Source organism: Telopea speciosissima, chromosome 4 (assembly GCF_018873765.1).
Source record: "Telopea speciosissima isolate NSW1024214 ecotype Mountain lineage chromosome 4, Tspe_v1, whole genome shotgun sequence".
NCBI classification, from domain to species: domain Eukaryota; kingdom Viridiplantae; phylum Streptophyta; class Magnoliopsida; order Proteales; family Proteaceae; genus Telopea; species Telopea speciosissima.
In genome coordinates this window covers 27,030,448-27,045,875 of record NC_057919.1, presented here as the reverse complement: position 1 = coordinate 27,045,875, position 15,428 = coordinate 27,030,448, and the positions used below count along the sequence as shown (strand labels likewise).

General features: G+C 40.9%; 1 protein-coding gene across 2 annotated transcripts in view; it reads right to left on the bottom strand.

Moving 5' to 3' along the window:
• The window catches only part of LOC122659661 (putative clathrin assembly protein At5g35200), a 49,399-nt gene extending 34,223 nt beyond the window's left edge, over positions 1–15,176 (bottom strand). Inside the window, exons 1-7 of one of the 2 annotated variants that reach the window (XM_043854760.1) lie at positions 15,023–15,176; positions 13,860–13,974; positions 5,656–5,801; positions 5,484–5,553; positions 5,195–5,292; positions 4,950–5,091; positions 4,754–4,854 (exon numbers count right to left, since the gene is read on the bottom strand). In XM_043854760.1, the coding sequence (XP_043710695.1) occupies positions 4,754–4,854; positions 4,950–5,091; positions 5,195–5,292; positions 5,484–5,553; positions 5,656–5,757 (513 nt within the window). In that variant the 5' untranslated portion in view covers positions 5,758–5,801; positions 13,860–13,974; positions 15,023–15,176. The remainder of the gene's footprint in view (positions 1–4,753; positions 4,855–4,949; positions 5,092–5,194; positions 5,293–5,483; positions 5,554–5,655; positions 5,802–13,859; positions 13,975–15,022) is intronic. The other variant, XM_043854759.1, reaches the window with a different exon arrangement.
• Between the last annotated feature and the right edge of the window lie 252 nt (positions 15,177–15,428).

The following is a 15,428-nucleotide window of genomic DNA, read 5'->3' as shown; positions in this document are numbered from 1 at the left end:
TCCCTATACCACAGTTTGATGATATGTTGGACATGTTGTCCGGATCTAAGGTCTTTTCTAAATTGGACCTTCGCAGTGGCTACCATCAAATTCGTATCCGGCCTGGGGACGAATGGGAGACAGCTTCTAAGACCAAGGATGGACTGTTTGAGTGGAAAGTCATGCCTTTTGGTCTGATGAATGTACCCAGTACATTCTGCGTGTTATGACACAGGTACTTCGTCTTCTCATTGGTCGATTTTTGGTTGTTTATTTTGATGACATCTTGATCGACCATATTGATCACTTGAAGCAAGTCTTGAGAGTGCTCCGTCAAGAGAGTTGTACATCAATCTCAAGAAATGTCCTTTCATGGTGCCCAAGGTTATATTCCTTGGATTTATTGTTTCTGCACGGGGTGTTGAAGCTGATCCAGAAAAGATCAAGAGTGTTATTGATTGGCCTACACCGAGACATTTATTGAAGTATGTAGCTTCCATGGTCTAGCTTCATTCTACAGGCGTTTCATTTGGAATTTCAGTGCAATCATGACACACATCACCAAATGTACTAAGCAGAGTAAGGGGAAGTTTGAATGGACAGCCGCGGCAGCAAAGGCCTTTGATCTTATCAAGAAGAAGAAGACAGAGGCTCATGTATTACGCTTACCAGCTTTGACTGTGTATGTGAGGTGGTGACTGATGCTTCACATATTGGTCTGGGAGGTGTATTGATGCAAGGTGGGCACCCTATCGCTTTCTATAGTGAGAAACTTAATGATGCCAAGCGACGCTATTCGACATATGAGCTTGAGTTATATGTTTGTTCAATTGTTACAACACTAGAGGCACTATCTTAGTGGTAAAGAATTTGTTCTTTACATTGATCATGAAGCACCAAAGCATTTGCATTCACAGAAGACAATTAGCAATAGGCATGCCAAATGGGTCGCTTATTTACAAGAGTTTGTGTTTAGTCTGAAGTACAAGGCAGGAAAGGAGAACACAGTGGCAGATGCACTGAGCAGGAAGGTACACACTCTGAAAACATTTTCAACACATGCACTTAGCATGTTTCAGATAAGGATTTCAGGGTCTTTTATTCAAAGTTGCAGCAGGGTGGACAGCAACCTAAATATTCCATTCATGATGGATATTTGTTTTGGGGACACGACTATGTATACCAGTTTCTTCCCTATGCCATCATATTATTCGGGAGTTACATGGAGTAGGCTTGGGAGGACATTTTGGGAAGAATAAGACCATTCTACAGGTTATTGATCGTTACTATTGGCCACACATTGCCAAGGATGTTGATCATGTAATCAAGAGGTCCAAGGTCTATCGGTTGGCTAAGGGTACCAAGCATAATACAAGTCTCTACTCACCACTGCCGATTCCTCATGTACCATGGGTTGATATCACTATGAATTTTGTTCTTGGGTTGCCTTCTACTAGAGAACGATATGACTCTATCATGGTTGTGGTGGACCGTTTCTCAAAGATGGCACACTTTCTTCTTTGTCACAAGACACTTGATACCTCTCACATTGCAAAGTTATTCTTTAAAGAGGTTGCGCTTACATGGGTTGCCAAGCACTATTGTTTCCGATCATGATGTCAAGTTCATGAGTTACTTTTGGAAGACATTATGGTTAAAAACTAACACAAAGTTGCTGTTTTCTACCGCCTTTCATCCACAGATTGACAGGCAGACGAAAGTAGTAAACAAGAGTCGGGGAAATTTGTTGAGGTGTTTAGTCAGGGATTACGAGAAGACATGGCCTTCTATTCTTGACATTGTTGAGTTTGCCTACAACAGTTCTGTGAACAGGAAGGACTATAGGTCGTACATAATTTTTTATTTTACTTGGAGTTCAGCCAAGGTGTCCTATCGACCTTGTTCCCTTACCCCCCTCAAGCTCAGATAAGCCTAGAAGCCGATGAATTCTCGCACCATATTATTGAGGTACATGCTGATGTTCGATGACGCATGATGTTTACAAAGCTAATGTTGATCGTCATCGATGATATGTGGAGTTCAAGCCTGGAGACATGGTTATGGTTCATGTTAAACTTGAGAGACACCAACCAGGTATTAGTAACAAGCTCCATCCTAAGAAGATGGGTCCGTACAAGGTGCTGAAACATATTAGACCTAATGCTTATGTACTCGAGTTGCCTACTGATATGAGCATAAGCAATGTCTTCAACGTGTCCGATTTACATCTCTATATGAAACATCACTCAGATGATGGTGATTCTGAACATATACTGAGGCTGCTCCAGCTCAAATCACCCACTGAAGACAACATTGAAGAAGTCTTGAACGACATGCACAAGACCACACGACATGGCAGCGGTTACCATGCTTTCCTTGTCAAGTGGAAAGGTCACTCACGTCACTTGGATTCACGCCGACGACTTCAAGAAGCTTAACCCTGAATTATATGACTGTTACATGTCCTTCACCCATTCGTCAGAGACGAATGTTTTCAAGCCGGGGAAATCTGATGCAGATGTGAATACTTATGTCCGAAAGAAGAAGAAGTCAAAGCTTTCCATTAGTGTTAGTGTCAGTAGTTGGTTAGTAGTTTTACTTCATTTTTATTTTGATGTTATAGTCATGTGACTACTTAGTTTATTTGTTTTTAGTAATGTGACTTTTTAAGTTGTCATGTGACAACTTGATTGTCACCGCCTAGAATTGGCTAGGTTATTTAGTAGTCATGTGACTACTTTAATTGGTCACATGACCTTTTAATTGTTGCCTATGTGATAGAAGTTGGCTAGGGGCTCTTCGGCTCCTAGGCTGAATAGGAGAAGGCGTTATGGCCCCTTATAAATAAAGTAATTTTCGTTGGGCTCTTTACCTCACAATTTTGAAAATTTCTCTCCAATGCTGCTGCTGCAACTTGTCTTCTTCAAGGAGAATTTGTCTTGTGTTTGAGTAAGGCTAACAGAATCGGTGTTTGATCCGATTGACACCTTGCAGTGGGAAGCCCAGTGGTTCGATTTGGTTACTTGTTTTCTCCATTGCTGTTACATTCAAGTTCTTGTTCAAGTTCTGATTTCAAGAGTTATGCTACATCAACGAAGTTCTGTTCAAGTTTGTTCTTCAATCCACAAGTGTGAGCCTGAACCAAACCCTAACCACTCTCTTCTTCTCCTCTAAACCACCCATAACCTGCCCAGCATAACCTAACCATCAGAATACTACCAAACCTTGACCGAGTGTCCTTCCAGCCCTTTGAAAGACTTGATCCAACCCTGGTCCTAATCTGTCCACTCTAACCCTAGAATCCCCACTCATCTCTCTTTCAAACCTAACCCCGACTCAACCAACCTTGCTGCCAATTCTTTTCAGCAGCCTTAGATTGATTATTTGTTAACGAGACCTTCACTGGAGATCCCACTAAACCCTAACACTAAATTTGACCTTTTCCCTTGATTTAACCCAGATCTAGCATTCCCTTCCCCCCTCCCCAACCTCCCCCCCCCCCCCCCCCCCTCCTCCCCATCTCATGCGGACAAGGTTGTTTGGCTCCCCTCCTCAAATGGCCTTTTTAGCTTTAGATCTGCCTGGAACTTTGTTAGGACCCATGCCCCTACCGTCCTTTGGCATAAGCTTGTCTGGTTCAAAGGTCACATCCCTCGCCATAGCTTCTTAGCCTGGAGAGCCCTTAACCTTTGCCTCCCGACCCTCCTCCACCGAAGAATCCATGTCCCCCCTCCCCTCTTGTATCTTTTGTTGGAGTGGTTCCGAAGACATTGACCACCTATTCTTTGTTTGCCCGTTCACCTCTACCATCTGGAAAAAAAGCCCTATCGTCTATTTGGCCTCGTAGCAGGAGACCCCTCCCCTTCACTAGAGAGTGGCTCTGGCTGGTCATGACTTTCTCTGGATGCTCTATCTGTGACACTATTGGCAAGCTTGTGTTTGGTGCTGCCCTTTATCACATATGGATGGAGAGGAACCTTAGGAGATGGACCTCCAATTCTAGGTCTTTTGACTTGATTTGGAAAGCCATCTCTTCGGATGTCTCCTCAAAGCTGAGTTTCCTCCCTCAAAAGACCTTTTGGACTCCCCAAGGAACAGGCATATTGTTGATTCCTGGGGTTTAGATAGTGCTCTTTTACGGCCCCATTCCCCCTCTTAGTTGGGTTCGGGGCTTGTTTCTCCCCCCCCCCTCTCTTTCCTTTGTATATCCCCCCTCTCTCCTCTCGCCCCCCCCCCCCCTTGGGCTTTCGTAATAGATTTTTTATTCACCAAAAAAAAAACCTAACCGAATTACCCTTTGAAGAACAGATCCTGGTTTTGGCTTTTAGTTGGATTATCTTCAATCTAGGACTACATTATATGGTTTGATGGACATAGAATGTATTACCATACATTACCATTCAAAATTCAACAGAATAAATATAAATGGATTAAACTAAGATGAGAAACCACAAATAATTTATACAACCACTTTTCCCAAGATACCCCTGCAACTTCAGAATGGAAGATTTTGAATATCTCCAGAAACTCAAGTCCAATGGAAGAGCTATTCTGGGAAACTAGCTTAGTTTGACATGCTCAGTATGTTATAGCAGTCCATTGAACCAAATGTGCCTCATTGATACTGTTCGAAAATCAATTTCATTGTGCACACCTGGTTTGTTCTAAGACCCGCATCAAATTAAACTAGTAATGATAATGCAGATTTTTTCAGTAGAAGATAGCTGTAAAATGAGAATGTAACAGAATGATGAACTCAGTTGAAACTGTTTACCCAGCGATCTTTCTCAACATCATACTTCAGTATACGGAAACATTCCAACCGCTCCTCCAGGAACAGAGCATAGGTACGAACCCAAGCAGAATAATCCCATGCTTAACACCACAATTTGACAATAGCACACAATCAGTTCCAAATCATAGTGTACAAGATTCCAGTGTTGAAGAAAAATGAAGAAAACAGGAAGTACCATTTGGACTTGAATCATCCTTGAAATGAGATAAGTTCAGCATATGACCTCTGCCCCTGTTATAACTAATGATCTCTTCACGAAATGTGGTATCAACCTCCCTCAATGCCCGGTGAATCACAATCAAAGTCTTTAAAGCAACCTAAATAAAATGGTAGGAGGTGAACTAGACTGAATTAGACTGACAAGTACAAGCATGATGGTGAAAAGAAAGAAAATTCATTTTAGCAAGGGCTGGAGCATACTGCCCAATTATGCGTCTTAGCAAGACGTCTAGCGAGACCATGTATACAATATGCAACATCAGCCCGAGGTCTTGAAGCTGATACTGCATCAAAAATAGCTGCCAGCATAGCACAAGTAGAATTATGAACATCCTGGTCTATATTCCAAAAAAGAAAAGAGAAAAATGTATACATGTAAAGTCACAAACATAGCACACATCAACATTCTAATTTAAAACCATGTGTGGAAGCAGAAGCATTTATTAGTTTGCATATTGATGACACAAGGCTGGGAGATGGCTTCACTCACTGCGGATATGTTTCTCCTTTGCTGTATGTTCAACATGATTTGTGGCCTTGACAATTGCAATATCCAATTCCTGGAAACACAAGATTAACACTTCAGGAACCTTAGAAAAGAAGAACAAGAGTAAATCATTAATGAAAAGAAAAAGGTCAGGGGAAAGTAGATATAAGATCACCTTGTACTCACTATTCACTTTTGCCAATCCAACCTTTGTGGAGTCCTTCAGAGCTCCAAGAGCTTTCCGTAGGCTCTGTTGAGTACCTACCCCTCCTATCATGTTTCTTAAGAAAACATGTTCCTTTGAAACCAAATATAGTTATCCTGGTGAACATGACCAACAGGAAGGCACAGTTAGCATAACCTTGTATTGCAGTTATGGTACTTGTACACTATCCATCCATACCCTACAGAGTACTAAATTAATAACGCAACATTTATTTGTATGAATTAACAATATATATAGGGTGGCTTTTTGTATACTGAGAGAATCTAATATCTACATTTCTGCAACGACCAAGTATGCCAGGTATTACTTTGACAGGCCAAGTATTCTATAATCATCATTTTCAAAGTCCTGTCCCTACTCTGTGACAGCTACAAAAATTTGGTTCCACTACTATTCTAAACAAGGAAATATCCCCTACTTTTCCACGCAAGAGCCTTCTATTGCAATATTTAGTATTGAAGAGAAGAATTGACAGATCAGTGGGTAAATATCGGGACAATAGGAAGGTGGAAAAGAGTTTTTACCATCAAGTGGGGTTTACAATTTCCAAAGGATGAGAGATAAGGAAGTGGTAGAAAGAATAGTCCCAGCAGGTACATAATACTTGGTGTTCAATATCTTCAAAGATGTGGCATCAGACACCTAATATTTTGATTGTTCAGGTTATTAATGACAATATAATACTTTCTTCCAACAAGACCTAAATGTCTGATTGAGATATATCTTAGATGTTCCAAAGGATGACAGATAAGGAAGTGGTAGAAAGAATAGTCCCAGCAGCTACAAAATACTTGGTGCTCAATATCTTCAAAGATGTAGCATCAGACACCTAATATTTTGATTGTTCCGGTTATTGATGACAATATAATACTTTCATCCAACAAGGCCTACATGTCTGATTGAGATATCTCAGATGCTGCTGATATGCTTCAAAGATGTCTTGTCTCCAGCTTCATAAGAATTTGAATAAGAGAGATTTTGCAATTGAGAAAAATAATAGTTATTTAAAGAACTTTTCTATGGGTAGTGGCCAGTGGCCCCACAATACGAGAGAAAAGTTATTTTGTCAAATGTTTCCCGTTATATCTGTAGTAGAACACCTCCATAAGACCTAGAAGTATAGAGGATTATATTATAATAAGAATAAAAGAAGGCTATGAACTGTGGAGATTAACTCATGTGTCGAGAGTACTTGGATGGAATCTCTTGGAACATTACTCATTGTTTTCGACAGGTCAAAGTGGTTGCAGACAGATTGGCCAACATGCTGCGGCTTCATGGTTGCCATCTGTTTGGGAGGTGCCTCCTACTTTTGCCTTATTTGACATCAGTTGGGATGCTCAAATGAGACCACGATATAGATTTAGTTAATCAGGTAGCCAATCTGCTGATGGCCATGCCGAAGGTGGATAGGTAGTCTGGTATTTTACATTGGATATATGTATTTCTGGTTTTTGGCCTCTTTTGGCCTTTTGGTGTATTCTTTCATTCATTCTTAATAAATCTCATTGCTGATTCCTAGAAAGAAAAAAAAAGAGCTCATGTGTCGAGACAGATACAACAATCTTGTGAAATGTACACAGTGGAACATTACATGTATATATATATATAATCCATGTAGCCGACCCCATTAAGTTGGGATAAGGCTGAGTTTGTTTGCTGTTGTTATATATGGAGAACAGTTCTCTGTGGAGGAGTGTACCGCCCACGCCTAGACACAAAGGGGGCCGAAATGACCGCCCACCCCCCATGAAGGCGGAAATTTCATCCTCCATGATGCCAATGCGCCCCTGTGTGTGTGTGTGTGTGTGCGCGCGTGCGAACATATATGCAAATACAATAAACCATATAGACATTTCCCCATAGAGAACCCAAATCTATTATAGAACATAAATTGAAAGTGAGATTGTGTAAGTGAAAAGGGTCAAAAACATTAGTCCATTTTCTAATAATACACCAACAACAACAAACTCAGCCTTATCCCAACTTAATGGGCTCGGCTACATGGATCCAAAAAAAACAAAGCACGTAAAACTAAGGACTAGACAAAATAAGGGAATGAAGAGATAGAAAAAGAGGGAAGGGAAATTAGATGAGAAGTGAAATTTTGGAAAATGACAAATGAATGATGTAAAAACAAAAATAAAACAACAACAACCATAACCTTATCCCAATTAAATGGGGTCGGCTACATGGATCCGATAGATGCTATGATAATAGTAAAAGAGAGAAGTAGAAAGAAGTAAAAAGGAGTAAAGGAAGTAAGAGGGAAATAAATAGGAAAAGAAGTCAAAGCAACATCCTAGGAACATCCCCCTACAAGGGGTTGGCTACACGGGTCCTTGTCCTTCAAACAACTTTATCTGCGGTCATACTAGGATCGAGCCCTACTACATGCATATCCTTTCTTACCACTTTTCCAATAGTCATTTTAGGCCTGCCCCTACCTCTTTTAGCTCCGTCAAACTGAATTTGGTCACTCCTTACTGGTGCATCCATGGGTCTCCGTTTTACATGACCATACCACCTCAAGCGGCTCTCACGGAGTTTGCCCTGGATTGGTGCAACTCCCAATTCGGTTCTAATAAAATCATTTCTTATTCTATCTCTCCTGGTCTTGCCGCACATCCTCCTCAACATCCTCATCTCCGCTACACTCATCTTATCTATATGACTCTTCTTAACTGCCCAACATTCCGCCCCATATGTCATAGCTGGTCTTATTACTGTCCTATAGAATTTCCCCTTAAGCTTAACAGGCATACGTTTGTCACATAACACTCCCGAAGCACCTCTCCACTTCATCCATCCTACTTTAATTCTATGAGAAACATAATCCTCTATATCACCCTCTCTGTGACAGATAAAAGTAAGAGGAAAGAGACACAGCCCAGCAAGTCAGGAGAATCTCAGCTAAATAGGGTCCAGTACATGGATCCTTGCCCTCCAATAGGCTCTATCCAAGGTCATACCTGGTACAAGACCTAAACCATGCATGTCCTTCTTCACAACTTCTCCTATGGTCATTTTAGGCCTGCCCCTTGCTCTTTTAGCTCTTTCAATCAGAATCAAATCACTCCTCCTTACTGAGGCATCCTTAGGAACACACACACACACACACACAGAGGAGAGAGAGAGAGAGTTGGTGACCCACAAAACAGCCCTCTGAACTAATCTCACAAAGGAATGAATTTCCTATAACCCAGATGTTGAGATATGTAAACCCGATAAGAGTATTTTGGGTATTTTCTATGTTTTATTTCCTTTATTTCCCTCTCTAGCTATCATAGTCGGCTATGGAGGGTTAAATTTGTAATTCTGCCCTATTAATGAAATCTATAAGTAAAGGGGCTGAGTGAAGACATAATTCGCTCAAGCATTGCAGCTCTCAATCATTCTTTCTCATCTTCTAACATGGTATCAGAGCAAAATCTGATCTAGGATTAGAACCAGCCTTTAACCCCATCGTTTCTCTCTCTCTCTAACAGTCCTCTCTTCACCTTCGATCTTCTTTACCTTCCCCACCTTCTTCTTCCTCTCTTTCTTCTTGGTCTGAAACCTGCACTAAGGGCAGCACATATGAGGTGATCGATTGATCTTGTGCTGTCCCCTACCTACCTCAATCAGATTATGTTTTAGAAGATTGTTCTTGGATTGATAGCTGCTGCCACTTTCTGCGATTTTTGGAGTCTTTATTTCTTGAAGATCGAATATGCCCAAATATTGGAGATAAAGTCTTCCATCCTTGAAGATCCACATCAGCACCCTTGGACAGCTTCTATAAATCGTCTTTCCGCACACATCAGCACCCTTCAACAGCAGCCTCAGTCCTTCAACCAAAAAGTCGATCTCAACTGTCAGGTTTTTCAAAATCCTGACACTCAAATCAATTCATGGTTCCCCCTTATCTGTTGCTGCTGATTTTTTGAGGGAAGCTTCCCTCATTATAGAGAAGTACTCGATCCAAATTTGAGGCTCTTCCTCCCAATATTGGTCAAGATATCACCATTTCTCCTCTCAGCTATCGATTTCAGCCTACAAGGGTGCTCAAAGGTGTTTGATGATTTGCCTCTTATAGTTCTCCTTCTCAGATTGGTGTGAAATTTTGAGGACTTCTTTCATCATCATTGAAGAGTACTCGATCAATTTTTCAGCCTATTTTATTGGAGATTTCTTGGGGATATTGCTGTTTCCATTTTCAGCAATTACTTTCTAGTGTTGCTGCTGTTTGTTGGAGCCTTTCTTTGAATCATCATGACAGGTTCAGACTCCTCTTCTGCAACTTCTGGGCTTGCTGGACAGTCCCAGACAGAATTGCTTCCTCTTGCTGCACCTATCAAGCTCGATGGGACAAATTACCTCAAGTGGTCTCAGACTACTTACTTGACCATTGTTGGTCGTGGTCTTACTGGCCATATCCTTGGGACTAACACTATGCCGGCTAAACAAGGTTCTCCGCAAGAGAAGTGGATGTCACATGATGCTATGGTGATGTCTTACTTGCTCCACTCTATGCAACCAGATCTGTCCGACAATTTCTTGCTTCTGGAGACAGCCCATCAGATCTAGAGTGCCGCCAAGGAGAATTATGGACGTGTTGGAAATGTTGCTCAGGTGTATGAGATTCACAAGAAGTCCCATTACCTCACTCAGAAGGAGTTGTCCGTCTCTGCATACTATGCTGCCCTCAAAAGCTTGTGGCAGCAATTGGATCATTACTCCAACTATCAGCCCTTTACACCTACTGATATTGCTGCCTACTGTAAACACTTTGACAGTATCCGTGTGTACGACTTCTTGGCAGGTCTGAATGTGGAGTATAACCCTATTAGAATGCAAGTGCTGAACCAGTCTCCCTTTCCTACACGAGAACAATCCTTTGCCATGGTTCATACAGAGGAGACTCGTCGGGCTGCGATGTTACATGCTCCTACTATTGCTAGGTCTGCCGTACAAACTACTTCCAGCCCCACTCCCATTACCATTACTGATTACAGTAATGCTGCCTCCAAGGAGCCTGTCAAGTGTGAACACTGTAACAAGCCTTATCACCCCAAGGCTCAGTGTTGGAAGTTACATGGGAAGCCTACTGATTTTGAGGCGAAATGAGGCCGGGGGAAGCTCAAACCGAAGGCACATCTGACTGAAGCTGCTGCTCCTACTGCTACAGTCCCCTCTACTGACACTGGTTTTTCTCCGGATGAGCTACTAGCCCTCCGTCGCATGCTCCAAACACCTTCCGCTGCACCTACTAGGGCGTCTGCATCTGTTGCCTCTTCTGGTTCTTACTATGCCTCAGGTATTCCGGTCGGTAGTCATTGTGCATCGGCTGTCTCCAGTCCTTGGATAATAGACTCTGGTGCCACTGACCACATGACTGGTTCCTCCCATGTATTTCATCATTATTCTCCTCATTCTGGAAAAGATATTGTTCGAGCAGCTAATGGTTCCCTTTCTTCCATACATGGAAAGGGTTTCATTCACTGCGCTCCTACCCTTACACTAAATTCTGTTTTGCATGTTTCTTCATTTCCTACTAATCTTCTTTCCATTAGTAGTCCAACCTGAGATTTGAACTGCAAAATAACTTTCTTTCATTAGGATCCTTCTCTTGATTTACCTATTACTGCCCGTAAAGGCATTAGGTCTTGCACCCAACTTCCCATCTCCAATTTTGTTTCCTATGATGCTCTGTCTCCTTCCTATCGTGCATTTGTGTCCTCTCTTTCCTCTATTTCTATTCCTCATAAATGGCAGGAGGCAATTGCAGATCCAAAGTAGAAAGCAGCCATGATGGAAGAGATGAGTGCATTATCCAAAAATGAGACTTGGGAGCTAGTGGTTCTTCCTCCAGGCAAGAAACCAGTTGGCTGTAAGTGGGTATTGGTTATCAAGCAGAAGGTGGATGGATCAGTAGACAGATACAAGGCCAGACTTGTGGCAAAGGGATTTACCCAGGCTTATGGGACTGACTATCAGGAGACATTTGCCCCGGTTGCAAAGTTAAATACTGTGCGGGTCCTATTGTCATATGCTGTCAATCTAGGCTGGGAATTGCAACAATTGAATGTAAAAAATGCATTCTTTCATGGAGAACTGGAAGAGGAGGTATATATGAAGGTCCCTCCTAGTTTTTCTTGTGACAAGACTCATAGGAAGGTTTGTAGGCTGAACAAGGCATTATATGGGCTGAAGCAATCTCCTCGGGCTTGGTTTGGCAGGTTTCATAAGGCAATGATCTCTATAGGATACAAACATAACAATGTTGATCACACCTTGTTCATCAAGCGAAGTGGAGATAAGGTCACTCTTCTTATAGTCTATGTTGATGACATAGTTGTGACTGGTAATGATGCAGATGAAGTCTCTCACCTGAAGAATTTCTTGGGACAAGAATTTGAGATAAAAGACCTAGGACAACTCAGGTACTTTCTTGGGATTGAAGTTGCCCATTCTCCCAAAAGCATTTTTCTCTCCCAAAGGAAGTATATTCTAGACCTACTCACAGAAACTGGTTTGTTAGGGTGTCATCCATGTGATACTCCCTTGGAAGCTACTACTAGTCTGCAAGAGAAAGATGGGGATCCAGTTGATAAGGGTCGATATAAACGACTAGTGGGAAAATTAATTTATCACTCCCATACCAGACCGGACATTGCGTTTGCAGTAAGCTTGGTCAGTCAGTTCATGCATGATCCCTACTCTACTCATATGGTGGCTGTTCTTCGTATTCTCCATTCCTTGAAGTCAGCTCCAGGAAAAGGGATTCTTCTCTCTCCGCATGATCATCTTCGCATTGAGGTTTACACAGATGCTGATTGGGGTGGGAATCCAGACCGAAATCCACTTCAGGTTATTGTACTTTTGTAGGAGGCAACCTTGTCACCTGGCGAAGTAAAAAAGCAAAATATGGTGGCAAGATCCAGTGCTGAAGCTGAGTTTCGTGCCACGGCCCAGGACATATGTGAATTTTTGTGGCTTCAGAGTCTACTCCAAGATATCAGTGGTTCTGTTCATCTTCCACTGATGTTGTACTGTGACAACAAAGCAGCAATCAGCATTGCCCACCATCCAGTGCAGCACGATCGTACAAAGCATGTGGAGATTGACAAACACTTCATCAAGGAGAAGTTAGAAAGTAGGCAGTCCCTTTTGTGAAGTCAGGTGATCAACTTGTAAATCTCTTCACAAAAGGGTTAAGTGGAAAGTTGTTTCATCCTAGCTTAGTCAAGTTGGGTATGCATGATATATATGCACCAACTTGAGTGGGAGTGTTGAGATATGTAAACCCAATAAGGGTATTTTGGGTATTTTCTATGTTTTATTTCCTTTATTTCCCTCTCTAGCTATCATAGTCGGCTATGGAGGGTTATATTTGTAATTCTGCCCTATTAGTCAAATCTATAAGTAAAGGGGCTGAGTGAAGACATAATTCACTCAAGCATTTCACCTCTCAATCATTTTTTCTTAAATGAGGAGTTCAATCAACAAATGTCAAAACACATGGTTGTGTTGGCATGTGCAGACAAATGTTTCTCTTCAAAGGGAGTTTTGTCTTATAGAGAAAGTATTATATATACCGAGCTTCAAGCAATAACTTTGCTAGTGTTTAGTAACAACTGAAGCTAGGCCTCTCACACAGCTCCAAGAAAATGATAATAAGCAAAGTAACATATCAGTTTCTAAATTTCATTTTGTAATCTGAAATACCATTATCATCCTCTGTCTTCTCCTGCTCTTATATAAACTTAAAATGGTTTGAATCCTAAGTAAACACTATTACCTACATTTTTTACTTGTTAAGGAACTAGGAAACTTTATTCACACCAACTCTAAGAACAACTTTTTAAAATTTTGAACTTACACTCGCACTTGCAAATTTTGACTCCACTTACAATTTTAACAAATCCTATGAGTGGTTCCCAGATAAAGGAAAATAAGAAACTCTAAAATGAAATAGACTGAGCTACTAATTAAATCAAAATTTCCAAACCCTAGTCAGAGTAAATTTGTCATAACTTCCTGAAAACTTCATATTCGCCAAACCAAAGTCTTATTCAAAGGTAACTCAATAAGCTTTCAAGTGACACCAATACCATGACAAAGAAACTTTTGCATCCGATGGATTGCCAAACAAAAGTGACAACATTAACCTAATTACCACTCAAGATAAAAAATCTAAGAAGAAAATAATCAGATGCCTCTTCTAAGTGTGAAACCATGCTCCAACGCTTCAGTTCTTCCTTCAATGCTTCTCATCTCCAATTGCTGCCACTAAACGAACTTCCACAATGCAAAATATAATGCTCTGGAAAGGATTTTCTCTCATAACTTTCATTTTCAATCAATTTGGGTTTGCCATGTGACGATTCTTGTACTTCAAACGAATTTAGTAGCAGTAAATTGAAACTTTCAGAAGGCAATGCAAAAGATTACTGTCAAAACATGGTAAGACAAAACTGTTCAAAGGCTCTCTCTCTCTCTCTCCAAGATGGATGTTTCTTTCATTAATTGTTTAGTGCATTGGCTTCCATTGACTCAAGCGGATGAATTAGACCTTTTCAGGAAGTGAAATTGGAGATTTAGTTCAGAGCCAGGTCATATACGAAGAGAGGAAATTGTCATCAGATACCATTGTACAAGCTTGAGATGAAACAGAAATGAAGTTGCTACAAGCTATAGGCTGAGTGTTTAGAGAAGGATATCCAAAATGTAAGATTATTTCATAAGGTGTGATGTTGAAGGTGGGGCACAAAGAGGTTTTACTATGGTAAACAAAGAAGCATCTTCATCCTTATGTGTATGATTAAGAGAAAAGAAGGGTAATCTCCTTTGAGGGGGCCAAGAAAATTCTACTTTATCTCTGCTCAGGCAATTTCTAGGTCACCATAATACCCTTACTAAATTATTCCAAAAGGGGAAATCCACCAGAAAACTGGCAGAACCAAACGTTGTCCCATTCAAGAATTCAAAGGACATAATTTGCCTTTCTCCAAATTACTCAAGAAATAAGTTACTAGCTGAAATGCAACTGATAAATTGGTCAAAGATTGGGAACATTGTGTAATCTGGACCCCCCCTCCAAAAAAAAAGAAATCCGGGATAACTATATTTTAATCAACAATCTGCAAGTGAAGTAATCTAGACCCAACATTTCTCTTTCCCTCACATTTTAATTATGCAAATGTTTTGTTTGTTTCGGAGAGATTCTGAGAAATCAAAAGATCAGGTGTTCAAAACGATTTCAAGCAAGATTAGCTCACCAGCCAAGCCCCAAAAAAAAAGAGTATTAGATAAGGAATCAGAAAGAACAGACCAGAAGAGTCAGGATGGATTGTCAAAAGCTCTTTGTCTCTGCTTCCAAGAACAGACCAGATGATCGGATCCCGTCGCCGACAAGCCGTAATTCCCTATTTTCTCAGTGAAACCTTTTGAGGGGTCGCTATCCTCCAATTTTATTTTGTTATTTTCTTTGGTGTATTTTACTATTTTTGGAAAGATAATTTTGTTTTTTATTCCAGGTAAGTTGTGCTGTCTGTGAAGCTATCTGTTCACTCCGGTTAGGTGAATCTGGATCGGGTGTCAGCCCGACCCGTCCATTTTGAATTATCTTTCCCCTCTTTTTTTTAATAACTGTCTCTTATTAGAGCATGTGAAAGACACCATATCTGTTTACCAAAAAAATAAAAACCTTCTTTACAAAAATAAAATAAAAAACGTAG